We start from the raw sequence: 23921 nt of genomic DNA on the forward strand, positions 1-23921 counted from the left end.
AGTGATCCGCGAATACGCTATCGTTTCACTACTAAACGATTCATAGACAAGTTTAGGTTAGTATAACAGCGACTTATTAAGACCACGAATTTCCAACAGATTGATTATTCCGCGACCAAAAGCTCCAATTACGGCCCTCACGACACCGAGTCACTTATAAGCCTCCATCTCCATCGCCATCCGTGAGGCTCTAAACTCTTCCGACACGCCAATTTGGAGGCAGCGGGCGGAACCTCAGTATTAGGTCGTTAGCATAGGCTCACCCTTATTTTTGTTTTCTCGAGGTAAGGTAGATATCGATGACTTATGGCACCATCTAGCGGTCTGTCTTTATCTTACCGAAAGACTTCGTCGTTAGGTAGTTATCGCCCCGCGTAGCACACGTCCCTTATTAGCTTAGGTAGCCTTGCTCTCATGCATAGATGCAGCTATCCTATGCCGTGGCCCCTCGATGCGTAATAGGGCGTCAGAGGTTTTTTTTCTTTTGCTAGAGCCTGGCGTTTTGTGACTTCTATTATAAGCTAGATGCATCTAACTTCTAGGTCATGTGGTTGCTAACACCAGCCGCTTTCTATAGCCGTCTCGGAATCACCCTTAATAATGGGGGGGCACAGCATAGGTTATATCTTACCAAAGTGCATTCACTGACTTTAAATGAGAAGAGATTATCAAGGCATAGTGAAGTGATCCCCGCCATTTCCTGTAAGCTGATTAGGTAGGTAGCGCTGGCTATGGGAGACACGAGTAGACACCCGTACGTGATGATTTATGCTGTACATGGATCAATCGTCTAGATTTGGTTGTAGTGCTACAAAGATACAGTAGAGCAAGATCTCCATGGGTGCAAATACATACGATGTGCTTTTTGCCAATATATTCGCCAAAGCGTTAGATACGGCAATAAGGTAAATTGGGAATCAGATCGGGGAGGGGCACGGCGTTTGTGCATAATCACCAATAGACGCCTTACCGTAATTGGTATAGACGAGAATTGTTGGGGTCCACATAAGGTCACTAAATTTTAGCCGCTAAAAATTGTGGCGGCTTATCAAATCTTCAGCGCTATCAGAATTAATCCTCGTCACGATTTCGCAGTCTTCAAACTCAGACAGGAACCTACCAATTCGAAACGAAATGATCTTCAATAGACGGAAGTGATGCTTCATCCTGCAAAGGGCCGCATAAGAAGCGCATCGACTTCGAGCTTCGTGCGGCTTGCCAATCGGGTGCATAGTCACCCTTGTCGGCCATGGCCTTCCCCATTGCTGTCCCATTTGAGGCGGCAGACCACCGCAACCGCAACCGCATCCGCAACCGCCGCAGCCCAAGCTTCTAAAGCTCCCCAAGCTCCCCAAGCTCCCCTCGATCCTCCTTCTCAAACACAAACACAAACACACATACCAAGTCTCGCCAGTTAGTTATAGATCTTTTCGTTTTTAAACCATGTATAAGAGATCTCTAAACAAAACTATAGATCCTTCTGATGCTCGAATCAACGAAATAGGCGTACAACAAGTCAGTTCCCGTATCTATGAACAGATCTTCAAGAATGGTGGCGACCCACCACCAAAAGAGCTTGTTGATCTATCCATAGATCATTTAAGCCGCCATGATCTTTATGGAAAGAACACCGACAATACTCCGCCCATTGCCTTTGATGTACCTGAACTCCAGGGCACAACTCTGGACGAGCACTTCCACAAACTCGGTATGGACTGTGCCAACCCGTTCCTTGGTATGGCGAAGGCGTTTGCAGAACGACATGCACCCTTGCGACCGAAAGAATGGGTGAGGCAAAGCGGCTGGACAAAATATTACGACGATGGTACGCCGCCAGAGAAGGTCGAGAGTCCAGATGCCGATACGCTTTGCTTCGATGTCGAGGTCATGTGGAAGGAGAGCTCATTTGCCGTCATGGCGTGCGCGATGAGCCCGACTAATTGGTATGCTTGGTTATCGCCTTGGCTACTTGGTGAATCCGAGTCGGACCGGCATCTGATTCCATTAGGCGATGCGAATAAGGACCGCGTCATCGTCGGCCATAATATTGGGTATGACCGAGCAAGAATCCTCGAAGAATACGATTTGAAACAGTCAAGAAACTCATTTATCGATACCATGTCATTACATGTTGCAGTCAACGGTATGTGTTCACGGCAACGGCCAAAATGGATGAAGCACCAAAAAGGTAGGGAGCTACGAGAAAAAATCTCAAAAGAGACAGACAACGTCGAGCTAATAAACCTATTGGCCAACAACCATGAGGACGAAGAAGAACTCTGGATTGAGAGAAGCTCGATCAATTCCCTTCGCGATGTTGCTAAGTTCCATCTAAATACCGTAATCGACAAAGCAGCTCGAGATCAATTTGGGGAGCTGGACCGGGAAGGCGTTGTCGGGAAGCTGGACGAGCTACTGGATTACTGCGCGGCAGATGTAGTCGTCACCCACAAAGTGTACAAGATCATATTCCCTAACTTCCTCAAGGTCTGCCCTCACCCCGTTAGTTTTGCTGCATTACGACATCTTTCCTCGGTCATGCTCCCTGTAAACAAGTCCTGGGATGCATATATTCAAAATGCGGAAGCAACCTACCATAGGCTATCTGATAGTGTCCAGGAGCGTCTGGTTTCCCTTGCAGAGAAGGCAGTAGAAATTAAGGACGATGCAGACAAATGGGGCAATGACCCATGGCTGAGGCAGTTGGACTGGTCTGGCCAAGAAATTAAGATGGTCAAGGGAAAGAAAAAGGGCGACCCCCCAAGACCTGCTGTTCGCCAGAAGAAACCTGGAATGCCTAAATGGTATAAAGACCTATTCAAGAAAATCGATGCGGAAATCAGTCTTACGGTTAGGACTCGAATTGCGCCGCTTCTACTTCGACTTGCGTGGGATGGCTATCCTCTGGTCTGGTCCGACAAATATGGCTGGACTTTTAAAGTGCCACTTTCAGACATGTCGAAATACGGTTCAACGCAGCTTGTTAAGTGCGACTTCTCGGACGAACCTATAGAAGCTCTAAAGAATGATAGGACTGGAGTATATTTTAAGCTCCCTCATAAAGATGGCCCAACCACGCGATGCGGGAGCCCCTTAGCCAAAGGGTATCTCCCATACTTCGAAAATGGTACTTTATCGTCGGAATATCCGTTAGCCAAAGAAGCGCTCGACATGAACGCGTCATGTTCTTATTGGATCAGCGCTAGGAGTAGAATCACGTCTCAAATGGTGGTTTACGAAAAGAATAAAGTTGAGAATAGCGAAGAAGACAGCGCTAAAAAGGACGACTATGACCTTGGATATATACTCCCTCAAATTATCCCTATGGGTACTATTACACGAAGAGCAGTCGAAAATACATGGTTAACAGCAAGCAATGCAAAGAAGAATAGGGTTGGCTCTGAGCTGAAAGCAATGGTTAAAGCACCACCAGGATATTGCTTTGTCGGTGCTGATGTCGACTCGGAAGAACTCTGGATCGCCAGCGTCATAGGAGATGCTACCTTTAAACTCCATGGTGGTAACGCCATTGGCTTCATGACCCTAGAAGGTACCAAGGCTGCAGGAACCGATCTTCACTCCCGCACCGCTTCTATCTTAGGTATAACACGTAATAATGCCAAAGTTTTCAACTACGGCCGGATATACGGAGCAGGGCTTAAATTCGCCGCTACTTTACTCAGACAGTTTAACCCTAGCCTCTCGGAGAAAGAAACGTTGGATATCTCTGGAAAACTGTATGCCACGACGAAGGGTACCAAGACAACAAGGAAAACGCTTTCCAAGCGGCCTTTCTGGAGGGGCGGGACGGAGTCGTTCGTCTTTAACAAGCTTGAAGAGTTCGCAGAACAAGATCGCCCACGAACCCCGGTTCTCGGAGCCGGCATTACCGAAGCTCTGTTGACTAGATATATTAGCAAGGGGGGGTACCTCACGTCTCGTATCAACTGGGCAATCCAGTCGTCGGGGGTGGATTATCTGCATCTTCTGATCGTCTCGATGGACTACTTGACTCGACGTTTTAATATTGCGGCTCGTCTCGCTATTAGTGTGCACGACGAGATACGCTATCTCGTCAAGGATGAAGACAAATATCGAGCAGCCATGGCTCTTCAAGTCGCTAACCTCTGGACCCGAGCGATGTTCGCCCAGCAGGTTGGCATAAATGACCTTCCGCAGGCATGCGCTTATTTCTCTGCGATCGATATTGACCACATACTTCGTAAAGAGGTTGACATGGACTGCGTGACACCGAGTCATTCAACGCCTATTCCACCCGGGGAAAGCCTCGACATTATGCAACTACTCGAGAAAGGAGATGAAGCGAAGCTCGACCCCGCTACCGTCCCGGCGAAGCCTGTTCCAAAGCCGGAGAGCATTCCGTATGAGCATAGGGTACCTGTGATGGAGGAACTGAACGCTTCCAAAGATCCTACGGACCTCAGCTTCCTAAAGGCACAGATCACGAACGACGACCAGGAGCTTCGCCAGATCATCAAAGACCAGAGGAATATTTTCGGGGAGGGGTTGGCCAGTGTAATAGTGAACAAGCCCAGGCAGAAGAAGCTAGTCCCGTATAGCTCGCAGCCGCAACTCATCCCGCACATGTACAAACCGTTTGGGGCAAAGTTCACCTCGAAGCAAGATTACGGCAGCGGGGAGCAGTGGACTTTCGAGCCCATGCCTCCTGCGTCGCTGCCTATCCGGAGGGCCTAGAATCTGAAGTGGTGTGCCATATATATTTCCCTGTGGACACAGTTTTTCTTTACATAGTAGTCACGACACTATTAAAAAGGGGGTTACGACTCGGATCTAGCATGGTCTCAAAAGGGTGGCGACAATGTATTAAAAGAGGCGTTATTAGTGAGATTACTGTACCGTACCAAGAGCAGATATGTCGTCCTCATTGGATCGTTGATATTCGAATATTACTGCGACTTCATAGATGGTATTGCATGAATGTTTTTGTGATTCTATGGTTTTAATCTTTCTTAGTCCCTGTGCTTCTAGTACTGACTGTTCCGAGTAGTATGTGTGTGCTAGATATATACAGTCTGCGAGTAATTGTATACATGCCTAATCAACACTACTGGCTAGGTACCTAAAGCAATCAAATAGATGAAGGTTTACTATGTAGTCTCATCAAGATCAAGATTCCGAGGTCTTTTACTAAAGGGACGCCAAAGAGGCACGGTTCCTAATTCGACAAATTAGGCATAGCTACCCGCTTCGTCCCGTTCATCCCGTTCAGCCCGCTACATGTCGTGCTATTAGGCGCAGCTAAATGCGGAGGTGGCAGACGCAGGGGCCACTACGTACGTACCTAATATAGAGCAAAATTTGAATTGTCACACCTTCGCTACTCCTAGCGCTCCGAGAGTGTGTGGGTGATACAAACGGGAGAGGAACTTGTGTTGTTCGTATTGATGGTTACGAATACGATTGAGCATTTATTTATTTATTTGGTCGTAAGTTTATTAACATAAGCTTTAGAAAAGAAATAGCAGTCTTTCGTTTGTAATGGTATAGGTTTACTAACCTTTATTTACCTCTAATGTACATAATATAGGTAACCACTATACAAAGGTACGCAACATACCCCTGAGTGCTACCCGATTGCCTTGGTATGTTACAGCGTATGTAGGTACTGATTAATACTGTCACTATGTAATCGTCCCAGCCATGCCGGATCGCTATTTTTAGCTGCCCTACACTATAATACACTATAAAAATTCATTTTCCTTCGCATAGGTTTTGTCCAACATTTGGTCTAATGCGGACTTGTTCAACCTAAGATCGCCATATCTCTTAGCGATCAATACTATTACTTTTGCCATGATACAGAACCTTCAAGCCACTCTGATAGGCTATGCCAGCGTTCCAGCCCTAGTAGAGCATGTAAGCACTAATGACATCACGCAGTAGCAGTGTAGCATCTTCAAGGGCCACATTCCTTTTGCCTGCCGCCGCCCGCCGGCCGTCGCATTTATAACGAGATGATAAGCAAGCAACCCTTCCTTTGCCTCGGGCCTATTGCTGCTAGGTAAAGGATGGTTACCTGTTAGTAAGCTTGTATCCTGATTTCCAATGTCTGGAGTTGTCGGAAACATACGCCTGAGTCTATGTACTATTACTGGAAATAACTCGAATCCATCCATCTTTTTCCACATCTCTACCTTACTTATCAAATCTATCATCGCGCATCTACCTACCGTCTTGGCATTGTAAAATAAGGCTGGGTAGGGCTGAGAAAACTTAGGTACCTTAGGTCCCTTATGTCTGTATAAGTCGCCTCGATATGCCTTTCCTCTCGTCGCTGTTCGAACGCGCGTCGCCCACGGGAGCTTTCAATGGAAAACCGCCCGACCGTCTACCGGCTGAAAATGGGGTGCACATATGGCGCGCTGCGGTCATCATGCCCTTCTTCACTTTTGCCTTTGTTGCTTTGAGGTTTTATACCCGGACTTATTTGTTGAGGGCTAGGAAGTATACCATCGACGACTGTACGCTGTTTCTCTGCTGGAAAGGTAGTTGGTGATATTGCAGCGCTAATACCTACCTAATACTATAGATATCGTGGCGCTGAGCATGCTCGTCTGCATCGCGCACGCCGTGCTCATGGCTATCGCGACGTACAACGGCATGGGCCTGCACGTATGGCAGTACAACGAGGAGCTCAACGCGCGGTATTATCTCTGGATCGGGATCACGTCCGAATTCTACGTCCTGGGCTTGATGGGCTTCAAGAGCGCGCTCGTCCTGCTGTACCTCCAGCTGTTCGGCGTGTACGCCAGGTTCAGGTGGGCGTGCTACGGCACCCTGTTCTTCTGCACGGGATATCTGTTCTGCAACCTCACGACCGAGTTCCTCGGCTGCCACCCCATCAGGAAGAAGTGGGAGCCGGGTTTGCCGGGGCATTGCATTAATAGCGTCGCGACGGCTACGTTTTATGGCGCTTGCAATATGGCGAGTGATTTGGTCATCGCCATCTTGCCCCTTACCATGATATGGAGGTTACAGGTGGCGTCGAAGCTGCAGAAGGTCGGGCTGAGTCTTGTCCTGAGTAGCGGGTTTGCGTGAGTATACCATCTATCGCATTGTGAATTGCGCTGATGTATAAAATTATAGTGCTTGGGCAGTGGCTGTCACCCGGTGGGGTATTTCTACGTATGACTGTATGTCCTTGTATTTCAAATCGTCATATCATATCGCTCAAGACACTGCTTGCAAGTAAACGTCAGCTGACTCTTATTTTTCTTCCCCCAGTGGTCGGAACCGAAGACAGAACGTGGTGGGCCGGCGTCAGCTTCACCTTGAGTATAATCGAGATTAACACGGGCCTCATCTGCGCTTGCGTTGCCACCCTAGGACCTCTCTGGAAACTGGCGTATGCGCAAGTCAAGGACTGGACTGGCTGGACCAGCCCCTGCAATAGCAAGGGAGAATCTTGGCCGTCCTTCGTGCGGAAACCTCCCCACAGCCAGTCCTCCGAAGAAACTAGGAGGCCGAGCGGGGCTACAGTCGGCGGACACGGGCTCCCTGCTGGTCGGGCGGGTCGTGTGGTAACATACAATGGGTCGACGCTGACCTCTAATTACGAAGACGAATATGGTCTGCTGGACGCTTCGGGCTGGCATCCCCATGGTATAAGAGAGGATAGGTCTTATAGGAGTAGGGAGGATGTATGAGATATATGTGTATTGATATCACGTCTTTGTTTGGTTATGGCTGGCGCATATTATACCCCAAGTAGCAAATGAAAACCCTGTTTTAGCATCGACTTCAGCCATCACTTTTCTTTGTTCATTCATCATTTATCGCCGCGTGGAATATTTTTTCTATCTTTGTAAAAGCTGGAGGCTCGGTGCCTTATACTACGATTGCCGGACCGACTTCTGCTTTTGATTCAGCCTAAGAATACGACTGCGACTTTGACAGTCGACTCTAGGCTTGTTTAGGATGTTGGGGTACATGATTCCCACACGATATCCACATCCACGTTCCCCATCTCACCTCAACTAGTTCTCTTTAGGCCTATACCTGGGATAATATGCTTGTGCAATGAATTGTTGTTGGCAGAGACATACGAAGGGCCGAGGAGACGGTACGTGGTGACTCCGGATTCCGGTGGAAACTGCAATATTTACTGTTGATTTGCGCCATAACGAATAAACATTGGGTTTTCACCTAGGTGGCTACTATTTTTATGTGTAAGCCGGTATGGTCCTATACACGTAACTATTTTCACGATGCTGTCGGGATTGCTATTCGTGGTCTTCGCCATCGGAGCTGTAGCAACTCCGTCTCCGCAGACCCTAGACTCCAGTCTTACGTTGCTAATTGACAATGATCTACAAGGTAAATCGTATCCTACCGACCAATTACTTCCGTATCTCTCGTCTAACTTTAACCCTAGGGGCGAGTAGCCCTGTATCCAACTCCGGGGTTTTGCTGCTAGAAGCGCGGTCGTTAGAGAACGCTGGCAAGACATGCGAGGCGGTGGGCGAACAGCTCTGGTCGCTTAAGTTAGGAACGAAAAGTATCCAAGCCAACTTGAATTATCTCAAGTATGTAGACCCCGATTTGGGTCTCTCGCAATTCTGGGTTGCGTCTGGGAACCAGTCGGCTCGGGCTATAGACATATATGGTCGCATAGTTCATGCAGAACCGGAGGCCAAGCTCCCGGTTTTATGCTCCCAGTCAGCACCATTTTCCAACGTGACGGCTCAGGATACGGGCGAGAGATGGCAGGTCACTGTGAATTCCAACAATGAATTCCTTACGGGGTAAGTATAGGCAATACTATCCTACCATATCCGGAGACCTTTATACTGATATATGTCTACTTAGGTACCGTGACCGCCTGAGTTTTCGCTTCTTAGGGGTTCGATATGCACCGCAACCTAAGCGGTTCACATATTCTGAGCCTTACGTCGGCAATGGGGGTGAGGTTTCTGCATTGGAGTATGACTCTCAGTGCGTTCAGGCAGGGAATATCGGGTCTGAAGATTGCTTGTTTCTGAATATTTGGACTACTCACATTCCAGCCAAGCCTACTACTAAAAAGCTCAAACCAGTCATGGTAAGTATTGACTTCAGTGCTTAAAGAAGACCGTTTAAAGGCTTGATTAACAATTCGGACAGTTTTGGATACACGGAGGTTCGTTTATAAACGGGGCAGCAAGCGATCCTACGTTCGACGGAGGCAATCTAGCGTCAAGGGGCGATGTCGTCGTGGTTACTGTCAACTATCGGTTGAATACCCTCGGATTCCTAGCCTTGAATGACGGTGTCACTAATGGTAATTTCGGCCTTGCTGACCAGGTTAACGCTCTTGAGTGGGTACGGAAGAATATCAAGGACTTTGGTGGTGACCCTGATAGGATCACCATATTTGGACAGTCTGCCGGCGCGGGGAGTGTCCAAGCCCTGATAGCCTCCCCAAAGTCGATCGGCAAGTTTGCAGGGGCTATACCCGTTAGCAATCTTGCCAGTAAAGATCCCAGCACGGGCTACACGACATATTACACGATCGAAGAGGAAGTCGAGGCGCTAGGAAATACTATCTTGAAGGAAACTGGTTGTGCGAATGCTACGTCTCAAGTAGACTGCCTGCGGTCTATATCACCTCATACTCTCGCGGGAGGCCTAAGCACCTTTGCTAGGTCCCCGGTTGTTGACGGGACATATCTCACATCCGACAAACTTCAACTCGAAGGGCCTACGCTTCCGGTTCGTATCATGATGGGAACCATTCGCGACGACGGCGGTCCATTCATCAGTTACCCTACGACGACGAACCAGACAGAGTATCTTACATCCCAAGGCTACGACCTGCCGCCGCCAGACCTCTTCCCAATTCCCAATATAGAGAACAAGACTTTAGCTCTGTTCAACATGGCCACTCGTCTTGTTACAGACAGTATTTTCCGATGCGGTAATCAAGCTACAGTGTTCAGCGGTCTCCGGAATAATCGATTCCACCCCGTCTACTTCTACGAGTTCAACAGGACCTACCAGCTTCCAGACTGGCCGAAGCTCGACGCCTGCGAGCCGCCCAAGACAACCTCTCGCCCCCACGGTGATCCGAACGGCGAGTATCTCAAATGTCATTCAGGCGAGCTATACTACATCTTCGGCAACCTAGCCCGACAAGGCCTGCCTATGCGGGACGAATTTGATTTATTGTTCGAACAGTTTATCCTGGACTCTTTCAGTTCGTTTGCAAGATCGTTCGATCCTAACCCCGACGTCGAGTTTCTTAAGGCTAGGGGTTTCCAGAGCACGTTAGGGGAAATCGAACGCTCGGGGAGGTGGCAGCCCTCCACCTCGGAAGGGGCGATGACAAGACGGATCTTGCAATGGCCCGGCGTTCAGGGGCCGTTTACGGAGGCGGAGCAATGCGAGTATATAGGTTTGGCTTGGGACCAGTAGGTACCTAAGCTATGTATATCGTACGTGTCACTATACAGAATAGACTTCATCAAACCACAAAGCGGGAATCTTATCCCAAACCACCCGACATTCTCCCATTCTAGAATCTAAAATGAAGGCTTATAAGCCTAAGAAACAGTAGGGGTCTTTAACAAATGCCAAAAGGTCGTGTTGGTACGGCCTGGCTAATACTTCCGCGCCCCTCCTAAGAACTACTTTACCCGCATCCTTATGCTATCCTTATGAAGTATTGCTAGGCCCTGGGGTTCGATTCCCTAGACGACCATACTTTTTTTTTTCTTTTTTTTTTCTTTCAAATTTCTGCATCACGTAAACTGATAGATTACCTATTACTTTAAAATTACTATTTAATATAATGCTTTCTATCACGCATCCCCTCCTTGAGGCAGCTTATCAATTGCAGGGAAATACGTCGTGTTGCGCGAAGCGATTCGCATCGCCAACGTAGAGCATCTATATAATAAAGAGCTTTTAATAGGCGAATTGCACAGGAACTTCGTCGCACCTCGTTGCGATTCATAATACTGAGCTATTTGGGATTATATCCTACTTTTGGAGATTCTCATAATTTTCCGTACTTCTTTACGTGTTAATTTAACATATGCCATTTTATACCCTTAATAAGTGAATACTGAAGGATAAGAGTGGTTGATAACCCCCCCCTCTTTCAGAAAAGGGGGCTCCACGCCAAGGGGCGCTATACACGTATAAGTTATGATTATCCACAACAACGCCCCTATATCATAGAAATTTTTAACAGAAGGTTGAGTTGAAGTTCTAAATATACTTCGTTGTATTCTCCAACACGTTAATGACTTGCGTTCGGAATGCCTGCTGTAGCTTCAAGTACTCTTTCGAGTCGTCTGCGGAGTTATAAGAAGATTGAATTGCCGTGGGCGATGCTGGTACTGTTATAAGAGATCTCACTAACGTGATCAAAGTCGCGAAAGTTGGAGACGAGCTCTGCTGTCTTCTGGCTAACTTTCTAAAGCGTGTCAATAGCTGCCAAAGTAAAACCTGTGATACTAAGAGGATCCATTACACACCCCCGGATGGGGGTGAATCTAAAATAAATATAATAGTGATAGGGGGTTACACGAGGGAAAGGGGTTATCAGTATGCTGCAGGCCGAGAGATTACCACCTTTTATGTTATTAATGTGAATGCAGAAGCAGGCTGAGGGCAGCTTATGAACACCATTGGTCCATATATAAATATACCTTAGCAAGGCTGTATTGAACCATGCCAATACCCCATGTCCCCGCTGTCCCGTCAGCTGGTTTGAAAATTGGGGGCTGGCTCTGAACACTTGAAAACTTCCCTTTGCACGTTATATCGACGCTATTAGGAGACAATGGAAGCGGAACGGAGGCAGATAAATGTATTCAAACCCACCCACCAGCACGTAAAGTGTTTGTTTCTCCATATAATATGGTCAACATACTGACTTAGTCATACAAGGACGAGACACTGGCCATAGCTTCGACTGAAACTTGGAATACCTTCTTGTCAAGGACGTCGGTATCCAGTCTCAGCTCTGCGGCATTCTCAAACCCTAGCCAAACTGGCCAGGTCAATGGCCTTGATGACATCCTTGACACTGTTAAAACGCTTTCTCTACGCCGTATCCCATATGAGGAGATTGAACGCCAGGATGTCGTTGGCGAAGGAGAGACCTTCGTCGTTGAGCGCTGTGTCGTGCGAAATCAAATTCTAGCGATAAAGCATTTAAAAGCCAACCTGTCGCCCGATGACAGCATATTTCGGCGCCGTATTCGATCCATCATCCTTGAGCTTCGTATTATGCGACACAAGCCTCTTCGAAGCCATCCTAATATCCTCACAGTGATTGGCTACGGTTGGAACGTGAGTATATCTAGGATTGCGCCGTATCTGCTTGTTCAGTATGCGCCTTACGGTACACTTCGTCAATACTTACAACACACCAAGTCCGAAACATCAGTGGCGCAAAAGGAGATACTGATAGGCGACGTTGCAGCGGCGACAAGCGCCCTCCACCTCTGCGGTATTATTCACGGGGATATAAAGCTAGATAACGTACTCGTGTTTCACTCGTGGGACCGCCCAGCTAAATCCATAGCTAAGATTTCGGACTTTGGCCATTCCTTGGTTGTCACTGGGAACGAAGACCCCGAACGATACCTGAAATACGTGGGCACGTTCATGCTAGTACCCCTTTCCGTCCTAAGAGTTTCGTCTAATACTGACTCCTCTTTAGATATAATGCTCCTGAAGTTCATAATCAGACGGTTTGTCCAATAGACCGAGCCGCGCTTATTAAGTGTGACATTTGGGCATTTGGAATTTTAGCATGGGAAGTATTCCTCGACGGCGATGAATATACGAATTATATCGCGAAGGTCGAACCACGGGCTGTTGACGATAGCAATGAACCTATTATAACAATTCCACATCGATTTCTAGACCTAGCAAAGGCATCGATACCTTTTTCAAAAGTAAACTTACAAGGCAGCGTCATCCGCTCGGCGTTTAATATGACCCTTCAAGTAGATCCAACGAAACGCATCTCCAATCTTACGAAACTCCCGTTTTTGTCGAAGTGGCAGTGAGTAAATTTCTGGGGTTTATGTCAAGTGTATCTAACAACTGGGTAGTTCTGTTGGAGTTCAGGGGCTGCAAGCTGATCTGGCACTTCATTTCGGCAATTCTGAATGGTCTTATGAAGTAAAAAGCCGATGTTGCCAACCGGAGTTGATGTGTACTAATATTTTATAGATGTTCCGCCCTGAGAATGGTAAAGAGATCCCATGGGAACATGAGGTACATATATATCAAGGATTACGTCGAGCCTACAACAGTTCGCACAGTCGGAACGGTGATGCTGCCTGGCAACTTGCATTATGCCAGTATCTCGGCTTTGGAGACTCTCCTAATCTCGAAGCAGCTCATCAATTAGCTTTAGCTGCTGAGAGACTTGGACATGCGGTTGCGACAACCTTCGCATCTCTTCTAGCACCACATGGTCCCTCTGAATCTTATCTTACCGAAAAGACTTATGCTGAACGAATAGTCAACTTACTTCGACAGAACAATGCCGCAACTCCATATTCGCAGTTAGTCGAAGCGTGTTGTAAAGGAGATGTCGAGACCATCCTTTACTGGCTAGAGGTAATAGTGGTATCTGATGAGACTACTGAAGGCAAATGCGATATTCTACGATTCCTATTTGCGCTCGAAGATAATCCCCAACAATCAGAGATCCTAGAACGCTTAAGTTGGGATGGAGAACAGTTACCGCTAGACCAGCCGACCAAGTCGGTATATATTGCCCACAACCAATATCCGCTACGATTATTCGGAAGTCCACTAGTGTTTGCAATATCAGTCGGCAGTATCAAGACTGTTCGTCAGTTGATCTCGCTTGGCGCAAATCCTTGCTCGAGAGCATTCGCTCCGGATCAATTTCCTGAAGCAGACCATCGCTCAAAATGGACGCCGATACACGTAGCCGTACAATACCACTGCCCTGAAATTCTATCGGACCTCCTTAAAGTTGCGTTGGCCGCCGGTTATAAGAGCGAAGTGCCGTATGGCTGTGCACTAAGCTACTCGTCTTCCCTTGAACGTATCGCAATGCATGGTAATAATCGTTATACATCGTTAGAAGCTGTTGTTTCTATTCTAAAGGAGTCAGATGATCTGCTCGCCACAACACCGAATGGAATGACAGCTCTAATGCAGGCGATAGATTTTCAGGATGCAGATGTGGTTTATGCCCTTTGTATGGCTGAGAAAAGAATAGCTATCACACCCTTCCGTGACCCTCGAAACTCGATCAACTTCACTCACCCAATTCACTTCGCAGCTCAGATCGGATCTCGGCGTGACGTTCCTGAGGTATTGCGAATTATAGAAGTTATTGCAAAGGACATGGACTTCAACAAACCCCTATACGATAATTTTGGACGCACACCTCTTCATTTGGCAGTGACCGGTCCCTCCAAGTTGGTAGCCTCGTGGTTCTTGGATAGGAATGTTGGTTTATTAAATATGGAGGATAAGTTTGGCATGACTGCGCTTCATTACTGCGGTTCAGCCGCCAATGCCAACCTGCTCCTCTCTAAAGGAGCAGACGTTAACTACACCAATAAATATGGAATGGCACCCTTACACTGGGCTTGCTATCACGGTAATCTAGACATTGTCCGGTGTCTTCTCGAAAATAACCCGCTGCTCAACCTAAAGAACAACTCCTACGGTACCCCTTTACATTGTGCTATCCTTCGGGGTTCATTAGATGTTACAATCGCACTGCTCGAGGCCGGAGCCCCTGTCAACGAGGTGGATAAGTTTGGAGTGGCGCCGCTACATCTGGCTTCGTCCTTATGCCGCTACAATATCATTCGAAGCCTCATGCAGCACGGAGCAGATATTCATTTGCTAGATCCGAAAGGTCGCACAGCGGGTACAATAGCCAAAGAATTAGGGACAATGGCGGGTATTATCGCGTCTGATATTCTAGATGATGACAGCACTGTACCGATTGAAGCCTTGTATGCCCGACGTCTAGATACCGGCTTCGAAGACACTATCATCACCGAATCCCAGGCTACGATAACAAATCCGACGCTTGGGAATAATACTAATGGATTAGAGGTAGCAGTTGGTAGATTTGAACCTCCCGACTATGCTGGACTCTTCGAGATCACTGCTGAGCAGAGCACTTTGAATGAAGAAGATGAGGATGAGCCTGAACTCCAAGAACCGGAAAGGAAGCCCGCAGAATTCATCTACCACCTTATTGAAGAATACTCATGTCCCGCCAGTGATGCTAGACATATCGCACATAAGCTCATACCAGTTCTAGAGATTGCTACGTATATCAACTTTAAGGAGATAAGCAAATATGTCAACGCCGAAACACCTTGGTTGACTATGTCAGAAGAGGCAAGTTACTTTGAAAAGATAGTTGGAGACAAGAGATCGAGGGTGTTTGAGTCCCTAAAGGGGGCTGTAGATGTTATACGGGCTCTGCGTCTTGTCCGGGAGCCCGAGGATGCTTTTGCGAAACTATACAGTACTGTTGAAGAAAGGCACAACTTCGACGACTCCATAACCTGGTATACGTACGACCGATCCATGGCGATTAGTTTGGAGCTAGTAAGACCTATCTGGGATATATGGAAGTTAGACGGCCCCAAAGTGGACTCGCTAATAGCCGTCGCTAGAATGGCTAACAAAATCGACCTTGAAGAAACTTGGGTTCACAACCCTTATTGCATGCCTCCGGATTACGTATCACGAGAAGGGACACCATCATCGCAAAACGAGGATGAAGAAGGAACAACATCATTATTACCACGGCGAGAAGAGGGCGAGGAGGAGACATCATTATCGGATAACGAGGATGAAGAAGGGGATGGAGAGATATTATTGCGAGAAGAGGAGGCGGGGAAAGGGAAAGAAATTGCAAAAGTATAAGAAGCGTTAGTTATAGGATCTTATCATACCATTCTAGCTTCCTAGAAAATCCGATCTACTCGCTTGGAAGATCATACGCAAGCGAGGGGCAGAGGCTTAGCTTTTATATGAAGCTCATACCAAGTAAATCCCTAGGCTAGTCGTGTATAAGTTTTATATTCTGTCATAATATATCCTATCATTAACTCCTAGTAATTGGAATACTATGCTTACTGTAGGATTAATTACTATACCCAAGATAGTATCATTATTATAACATAACAGTTATCTTCAACTTACTCCACGGTAATTTAATACATGTTAGTCTATGTAATCTCAAAATAGCATTAAGCCGTCGTGGATAATCATCCCGGGCTTCAAAATACAATACTCTATTATCTTCAACTCGTAATTCATCGCGATGCTATGCGAACCGCCATGCATGTGTAAACCCCCCTAGTCCCTCCTCCGCAAGTTATATCCCAGGTAGTCCAACGAGCGTCCTCAACCCCAGTATCCACCGCGGGAGTATGTATACAGTGTAAATGCCCACGGCAGCAACCAACAGTCCAGTCAACTATCGTAAAGAGTCAGCAAGCACATCCGTAGCACCAAGTCCGCAAAAAAAAAAAAAAAAAAAAAAAAAGAAGCAGGGTAAAACTAACCTTCTCAGGCCACGTGTGAAAGTAAATAGCAGTCATAAGCAACATCCACAAACAAGCCGCCACAATCCCCATCGCAAACCTCCCTCCAAACCCCAGCACCCCCTCATCCACAACCGGATGCGCCCTCTCCGCCTCAACACTCGCGCCCTTCACCGCGCCATCAGACATAACAACACACCTCTCCTCGCGGCCCCCCGCGAACCCCGCGCGATACACAACCCAACCCACCTCCTGCAGCAGGAAGAAGCTCCCCAGCACAAGCAGAAACACATGGCCGCTAATATCATGGCCACCGCTCCACCGGCCCCCCACGGCCTTACACGCCACAGCCGTGAACGCATCCGCTTTATCAGCAGAGCCCTCAGCCACCGCCTCCTCCGCGACCTCGCACTTACCGCCCGTGAAGCGGAACCCCCTATCGATGATCGCCGGGCCGAAGCACCACTGCGTGACGAGCACCCACCACGCCGTGATAAGCGCCCACCTAGCCGCAGCGTGTATTCTCCTTCGCTGCGCCCCGAGCGCCGGGTGCGTTAGCACGAAAGTCACGAACGCGACGCTGATCCACGCCCACCCGCGCTTGACGAAAAACGTGTTGAACACGTTGTCCTTGCGCGCGAAGTAACTCGGTGCCGCGCTGGGCACGTGTGAGTGGCCCGTCGGGTCGTACGGCGAGGCCCTGGTTTGCGGGCTGATGATTGAGAATATGGTGCCGAACGTGAGGAGTATCGGGAACACGAGGAGCACCAGAGTTTCGAGAGGCGTCGGTAGGAACGGCGAGTTACGTTTCGAAGGAGGGGGATACGTCGGTCTACCCGCGGTATCGTCCGGTAACGATGAAAAACCGGTTGCTTTGCTACCGGCGGCCATGTTGGCTTGCTGTCGTGATCTTAGCGAAGAGGTGATGTTGTTATCAGTCATGATAGTTGGGAGGGCAACATTGGCGTTAGAAAAGCTTTGTTGGTACTTTGTTGGTACGTGTCAACTATTGAGGAAATGAATGGAAGTAGATGAAAGCATGCGCTATTAAGTAAAATGAGAGTAGAGAGTACACACAATGAACTGCTCGAATTGAAGACTTTTTTTTTATGCGACACGTAGGTAATTCGAAGAAGTTCTATATTTCCTTGGTGAAGGGTGAAAGAAAGCTAGGTTACATCCGATGACGTTTAGTATCATACGTCGATTAAGAAGTACCCAAGTACCTAGGCATTTTTCCAAATTCTTACTAGCGTTCCAGGCTCCACAATGTGGGCATTTGTTTAAGGGGCTCTACATCACTTGCGAGACTGTCATAAAAGTACGTGAACAATAAAATCAATATTTGGTATTCATGAATACAGAGCGATTAGCAACTCAGGGTCCTATTGACCGTCACTTTCCCTCCCCGAGATACTGATAATCTCACGGGCACCAAGTACTAAGTGGTATCTCGAAATGGATCCTATCAATCATCTGAACTCCGGCCATCCTCATGGACTGGCTACCTTGATATCCTTTCCTGCCTACTCCGAATCAAGTGAAAATGTAACTATTTAAATGCCACTAGGGCCACAAGAGAAGCGAACATATAGGACTAGGGACGTTGAATGTAGGTCTTCGTCAAAATCACGCGAATAGACATCCCTGCTCATCTCAAGAATTTTTCACATGCGCCGTTTTGGATGCGCAACCACTTGAAGTTACGGTTGTAGTTCGGGTGGCGGTGCTCGTTGAATAGCTCCGAGTAGTATCACTCCTAGTAACCGTACTTCACGGTGCCTGGGAGCATACTCCCGGCGCTGTCACTGTTTGGGTGACAACAATCGTGACAACAGAGTCATCGCCACCAGCACCACCACTTGGGGTCTCTGACGGGATTGGTAGAGTGGTCGGGGATTCCACCGCTGTTGTCTCGGTACTTGCATCCACACCAGGCTGAACGTAGCTACCTGCAGGTGTGGACACTGGAGTAGCCGTAACCTGAGTCTCGGTGGCGACAACAGATGAACTGCTACCTGAAGGACCCGAGCCGGTGCTCGGGCCGGAACCAGAGCCTGACGTTGGGAGAACTGTGTCAGTACCGGATGGGACTATTCCTGAGGCTGACGTCGAAGTTTCGGCGGGAGCCGTGGTTGAGCCCTCTCCGGAATCGCTCGGTTCCGGCTGGTTTCCTGATACAGCATTGACTTCGAACTTAGCGACAGCGGCACAGAAGTTGTTTCTGTTGTCCTTGTCAAGAGCAGCCGATTTACCGTCGACGGTAATCATGTTTACCGAGGCCTTGGTGCTAATACCAAGGAGGTGGACTCCAGTAGAGTCCTCGATACTGATCATGTTATCCTGGCAGTTTTGTTTGTCTACGCATTTTTGGTCATAGTTGTCGAAGAAGCTGTACAGACCAGCGCCATAGATATATACCGACGACGAGTTCGTGACGCGAAGACCCCAAGTGCGAGCACATTTTTTCGAAGAGCCGTCACAGGACTTCGAAAAATCCGGATCAAAGAAGCCTTCGAGAACAGTGGCGCCGTCTGGGGCCTGGGGGTTACCTTGATAGTAGGCCGTTTCGGATTGAGCCACCCCAATGAAAACGTTCTGAGCATTGGAGACCTGATAGTTGTATAGGATACTGTGCTCCGAAGCGGTACCCCAAAGCCATACAGGCTTTTGCGACTCGATGAGCACACCACGACCATTGAAAATGTTGATCTGATTATGGTCCTCGAGATCGAGCTCGTGGTCAGCGACCCAGAACCAGCAGTTTTCGATGTAGGCCGAGGCTGTCTGCGTGACATGGAGCATCATGAAAGCGCCCATACATTCAGGGTTGGCAGTCGTCGTGACATTCTCGTTCTTGGTACACTTATCGGACTGCAACTCAGTCCCAGCAGTCCCACCAACACGGAAATGCACATCCCACATGCCGGCAGCGCCGTTTTCGGAACCAGCCAGGTTCCACTGCATGAGAATAGCACCAGGAAGAGATCCCTTTGTTTCTATGATGAGGTCGGACATCTCAACATCACCAATGTCACCGGCCTCGCCAACCTGGAAGACAGGTACCGGCTTGTTCTGGTCGGCGAATTTGGTACCTGTGGCCATGAGAAGGGGCCACATCTCTCCGGTAATCTTGATGTTCTTGGGAATCTTGACCGTGTCGGAGATTAGGTATGCGCCGTGGTCGAAATAGATGATATCTCCTTCCTTAGCACCATCGAAAATCTTTTGAATTGCAGCAGTGTCGTCGGTCTTGCCGTCACCCTTAGCTCCAGCTGACTTTACACTGACAAATTTGCTAGACGAGACGGTCTCATACTGAGGTTTGACGCGTGTGAAGATTTTTCCATCCTTATTTAGAAGAGCCTCAGGCTTGCGAACACTTTGCTTGTTGGTCTGAACAGCCTTTCCAGTCGTACCGGTGTACTGGCGACCCTGGGCAAATCCTACAATCTTCTGGTTTCCTTCAAGCACGGTAGTGTTATCTTTTGCGTACCTGATAGCGGTGGGAACAGACTCGGTCATGTCTACGTTGTCCAGGATGAGAGTATTATTGGTGTCCGGTTGATCGGTCTTGTAGAGGGTGCTGATACCGACTTCGACGTTCGAGATCTTGCTGTCGACAAGGAGCAATGATCCAACTTTGATGGAATCGAGACTGTCGCTGGTCATATCAATACCAAGCTTTCCACCATTGATCGTCACGTCTTGCATTAACCAAAGCCAATTCCATATCATGTGGATAGCTGTGTTGCAGTTATTGAACGTCATGTTTCGAGAGGTATACTGCTGACTGCCGATGTCAGCCCCGATACCTCCACCGTTGAATGTAAGATCGGCCATGAAGCCACCAGATCCATTCTCAATATACAGTCCCTTCTGCAAGTTCTCTTCGCTAGTATCAGGGTTCATCTCAAAGACGATGTTCTGCAAGCTAGTGGCCTGAGCGACTTGCCAATGAATACCAGCACCCTTGTTGAGCGGCATATCCTTGATGTCGATGATGAAGTTGCGGACTTGGCGGAAGAAGTTGTTCTGGTTGATATACCAATTCGCGGCTGGATCGACATTGTAATCGTAAGGGTTGGCATCGATAACGGCTATGCCATCAAAGTTCGCGGTTGCCTTAAGTGTTGGGATATCGAGCGCATCACCGACGAACTGAGTGTAATAAGACTGAATGATTGGTTTGCTCACTGAGTAGACACCAGGGGGGAAGTACAGAAGGGCCGGAGCGGTGGTTCGGGAATCACAGTGCATGATGCATCGATTCTGTCCATCCTGGACAGCCTTGTTGATGGCGTCGGTGTCATCAGTTGTGCCATCTCCCTTAGCACCATAATCCTTGACGTTGCGGAAAACCTTGTAGTCGGCTTGTCCGAATACTGCCACGCCCTGACGTTTGATGTCGGCAACCCAGTAGTTGGAGGCGGCATTGCCTACCTGTAGTTCGGTTGTTGCCGACGGGCCAGCCACCGCAACATCAGAAAACAGGCGGGCAGCCAAGAAAGAAACGGCAAAGAACTTTGAAAGTCCCATGTTGATAGTAGTACCAGCGATACCTATGTGGAATTTTAGACTCCTTCCACGCTTAAGGGCCAATATCGACAGTTCTATCCAAGATTAGTGATTGCTCCTCTAGGGAGGTTGCTTGCGTGACAGAATAAATGAAAGTAGTGAAGTTATAAATATGCGCACGAAGGAAAATCAAGATGATGGTTATGAATATGTACGTAGTGGGATAAATTTTGAAGGTCAAAAAAGTGGTAGGGAAGTAGAGAGGAGAAGAGCGACAGGTTAAGTAGGCAGCCTTGTATCTGCAAATAGAACCTTTGACTCTTGGCTTGATTCCTCGGACAATGGGTGGCTAATGACTGTGTTCTCGTGAATCGAGTGTTGGTGAACAATAGCGATTGTTCATGAATGGGCTGGGGTGGGACAGACAAGAGGGTAGGCTTTGTGCAGGATAACGAAGAAGTGAATTGAACGTAACGTGTTTGTGTGCAGAACAAAAGGGTACAATAAAGATGAGATTGGATCAAAGACTTACCAGTAACGATAGATCTTGCTGGTGTTTGTTGACGAACTCCCTCTGTCTAGGTAGTCAATAGGATCAATGACCTTGCCTTGACCTATCCAAGGTCGGGATAGTTAGGGTCTTTGGACTTGTTTAATAATGAACGACTGAATGAGTGACTTAGGCGAAAAGGATCGTAGGAGACAAGAGAAGAAAAAAGAGTGCCGAAAAAAGGAATCGAGAAATGAAGAATAGAATATGACTGAGATGACTGAGAGAAAAAAGGGTGATAGGAAATGAAGGGTTGTTGAGAGGGGATTACAAAAGTCACTGACAAGGCACAGGCGCTGAGCAACCAAAAAGGGCAAATATTTGATGCACGCATGCATTTATACGTACCTACCTTACCTAGGTGACTGGGTGACTAGGTGACTACCGAAGGAGTTGCCATCTGTGTTGTCATGAGGTATGTACCTACCTACGACGTACCTGCCTGCTTGCTTGCCTCTTAAACCTCTTAGCCTTTATCAATCCAAGACCCCATGTCGAGGACCCCCGGGACGTAGTTACCTCCACCTGCATAATTCTCCCTAAGCTGTGAGATTCGATCCAATTGCCCCATGGTCATGATATAACAGGTGTGACCTTGTGGTCCAATGAAATCCAATATGCATTCCCGATTTAGCAAGCACTGGCTAGCAGCTTCTGCATCTCGCGTTTTCTTTTTCAATGTAGGTTTTTAGGGTCCTTTTTATGTACCTAGGTACCTAAACTAGGCAACCATTTCTATAGGTTCCTATAATGGCTTTCAATTATTCTCATCTATCAGTCAAGATCATCATAGGGAAGATAGACCCTTGTCATTGCAATCATGTCGCTTGCCGGTGCCCACATCAGGCGTTGTTGACCCATTCTATGCCCAGCCAAGGAACGCTTCTAAGGCATAGGTCCTCAAATTAGACAGTTGAGACCTAGACTAGACTTTGGGATCTTGACAGGGCCTCAGCCGCCATACAAACTGTTCGTGAACCCCGTCCGGTATGACGCGGCCATTGGATAATACAGATCAGTGCCCCAGACGAATTTACGTTAGAATTTGAAAACGATAGGAATCGCATACATAGTGGTGAAGGAAACACAAGCTCGGGGAAAAGGATAGTAAAATCTAATAGGAGGCTAGGTACAGAAGACCCCAGTGCGATGGCCTCCGACACGTTAGATTTAAATATTATATATTTAAGTACCAATCTACAACTGCTGAAATCTTCAACGTCAGACATCTACAAATCAAATTACTATCATAATGTCTACATCACGTCATAGGTAGTATGGTTGCGGTTGTTCCTGCATATCGGTTCCCTTGGCGATCCGCCCTGGGATTGCTTTGTGGCCTATCATAGCTCAATTGAGATATCCAGCTCTTCGGTTAGGTAGGCCGGTACGTACCTCTTACAACAACACAGAATTTCCAGATATCCATGTATTTTCTAGTCATAAGAGCCACAAAATTCTTGTTTGTATTTCTATCAGATTCCTTTATCGAATAAAAACATAATAGGATAAAAGCAAGCGATTCGGTTATTGTAAATACCGTGGCAGATGGAGTACAAAGCTTCTGGGCGTTTCAGACGCGAACCACGGCGGCTATTGCTATCGATAGGACCTTAAAAGCTCTAAAACTGTAAACCTCCGGCAAACGGAGAGGATCGACTGGTCCATAGGTGTTCTGAGTAACTTCAATGTTCTTCCTCCCTTGTCCCTGTACTTACACTACGTCTTATCCGTGTAAGCATACACAATAGCAGTCCGCGAAAACATACATAGGACCGTTGGATGAGATCGTTCCTCGAGTCCAAACCGAGTTTTATGCATCGGTTACATTTCGCCTATCCTCGATATGTATGATTTAGCTAGCTAACTTCTTGGTGGAACGACACGATAACAGCTGTTACTAGGTCTACCAGGGAGGCAGGGACAAATATCATGTAAAATTCTTACTTGATTTCATGTTTGTACGTCTGTTAACTAGTGTGTATGTGCATGTACGGCGGGGATCGAACCACTCATTTTAAGCGTAATGCTTGCGTATGCCGTGGATGTGTTAGGATTAGGGTCACATAACGCTGTATGTAATATGCTTGACACGCTGAGCTGCTACACCTGTTCAACATCGCTTCTATAAATTCATCGTTGAGCAATCTCTATACTACATGTACGTTATGCATCGTCTAAGCTTGCATCGTATAAGCTTGCATCGTATAAGCTTGCATGTATCTTGCAATAAGGTATATAACGGATTTATACGCATAACTCGTCTATCGTCGGCATCCCTGATGAGATAGGATATCATTCCAGTCCTCGGT

General features: G+C 47.5%; 7 protein-coding genes across 7 annotated transcripts; 4 read left to right on the forward strand and 3 right to left on the reverse strand.

The window, feature by feature from the left end:
* Positions 1–1066: 1066 nt before the first annotated feature.
* F4817DRAFT_343657 (DNA polymerase family A-domain-containing protein) lies at positions 1067–4951 on the forward strand. The gene is made up of 2 exons (XM_049304055.1): positions 1067–1413; positions 1475–4951. The coding sequence occupies exons 1-2, from the start codon at positions 1158–1160 to the stop codon at positions 4714–4716; spliced, it is 3498 nt and encodes a 1165-aa protein (XP_049157064.1). The 5' UTR covers positions 1067–1157; the 3' UTR covers positions 4717–4951.
* An 822-nt stretch (positions 4952–5773) lies between these two features.
* On the forward strand, positions 5774–7789 carry F4817DRAFT_343659 (uncharacterized protein). The gene is made up of 4 exons (XM_049304056.1): positions 5774–6503; positions 6572–7076; positions 7129–7175; positions 7267–7789. The coding sequence occupies exons 1-4, from the start codon at positions 6299–6301 to the stop codon at positions 7686–7688; spliced, it is 1179 nt and encodes a 392-aa protein (XP_049157065.1). The 5' UTR covers positions 5774–6298; the 3' UTR covers positions 7689–7789.
* On the forward strand, positions 7790–10482 carry F4817DRAFT_343661 (cholinesterase). Its single transcript, XM_049304057.1, has 4 exons — positions 7790–8358; positions 8417–8786; positions 8851–9082; positions 9145–10482. The coding sequence occupies exons 1-4, from the start codon at positions 8250–8252 to the stop codon at positions 10432–10434; spliced, it is 2001 nt and encodes a 666-aa protein (XP_049157066.1). The 5' UTR covers positions 7790–8249; the 3' UTR covers positions 10435–10482.
* A 1185-nt stretch (positions 10483–11667) lies between these two features.
* On the forward strand, positions 11668–16081 carry F4817DRAFT_182889 (uncharacterized protein). The gene is made up of 6 exons (XM_049298376.1): positions 11668–11836; positions 11917–12641; positions 12695–13042; positions 13092–13161; positions 13213–15597; positions 15666–16081. The coding sequence occupies exons 1-6, from the start codon at positions 11810–11812 to the stop codon at positions 15672–15674; spliced, it is 3564 nt and encodes a 1187-aa protein (XP_049157067.1). The 5' UTR covers positions 11668–11809; the 3' UTR covers positions 15675–16081.
* Positions 16082–16372: 291 nt separating this feature from the next.
* On the reverse strand, positions 16373–17432 carry F4817DRAFT_317834 (inositol phospholipid synthesis and fat-storage-inducing TM-domain-containing protein; the record flags this gene model as incomplete). Its single annotated transcript, XM_049300850.1, has 2 exons — positions 16373–16474; positions 16563–17432. 2 exons carry the CDS (start codon positions 17430–17432, stop codon positions 16373–16375), a joined length of 972 nt encoding a protein of 323 aa, XP_049157068.1.
* A 415-nt stretch (positions 17433–17847) lies between these two features.
* F4817DRAFT_182926 (glycoside hydrolase family 55 protein) lies at positions 17848–21604 on the reverse strand. The gene is made up of 2 exons (XM_049298377.1): positions 21592–21604; positions 17848–21154 (listed from the first exon to the last, which is right to left on the reverse strand). Exon 2 carries the CDS (start codon positions 21078–21080, stop codon positions 18315–18317), a length of 2766 nt encoding a protein of 921 aa, XP_049157069.1. The 5' UTR covers positions 21081–21154; positions 21592–21604; the 3' UTR covers positions 17848–18314.
* On the reverse strand, positions 21532–22043 carry F4817DRAFT_182936 (uncharacterized protein). The gene has a single exon (XM_049298378.1). It carries the CDS (start codon positions 21941–21943, stop codon positions 21674–21676), a length of 270 nt encoding a protein of 89 aa, XP_049157070.1. The 5' UTR covers positions 21944–22043; the 3' UTR covers positions 21532–21673.
* Positions 22044–23921: the final 1878 nt, after the last annotated feature.

Source organism: Daldinia loculata, assembly GCF_022478755.1.
Source record: "Daldinia loculata strain CBS 113971 unplaced genomic scaffold F4817scaffold_40, whole genome shotgun sequence".
NCBI lineage: Eukaryota > Fungi > Ascomycota > Sordariomycetes > Xylariales > Hypoxylaceae > Daldinia > Daldinia loculata.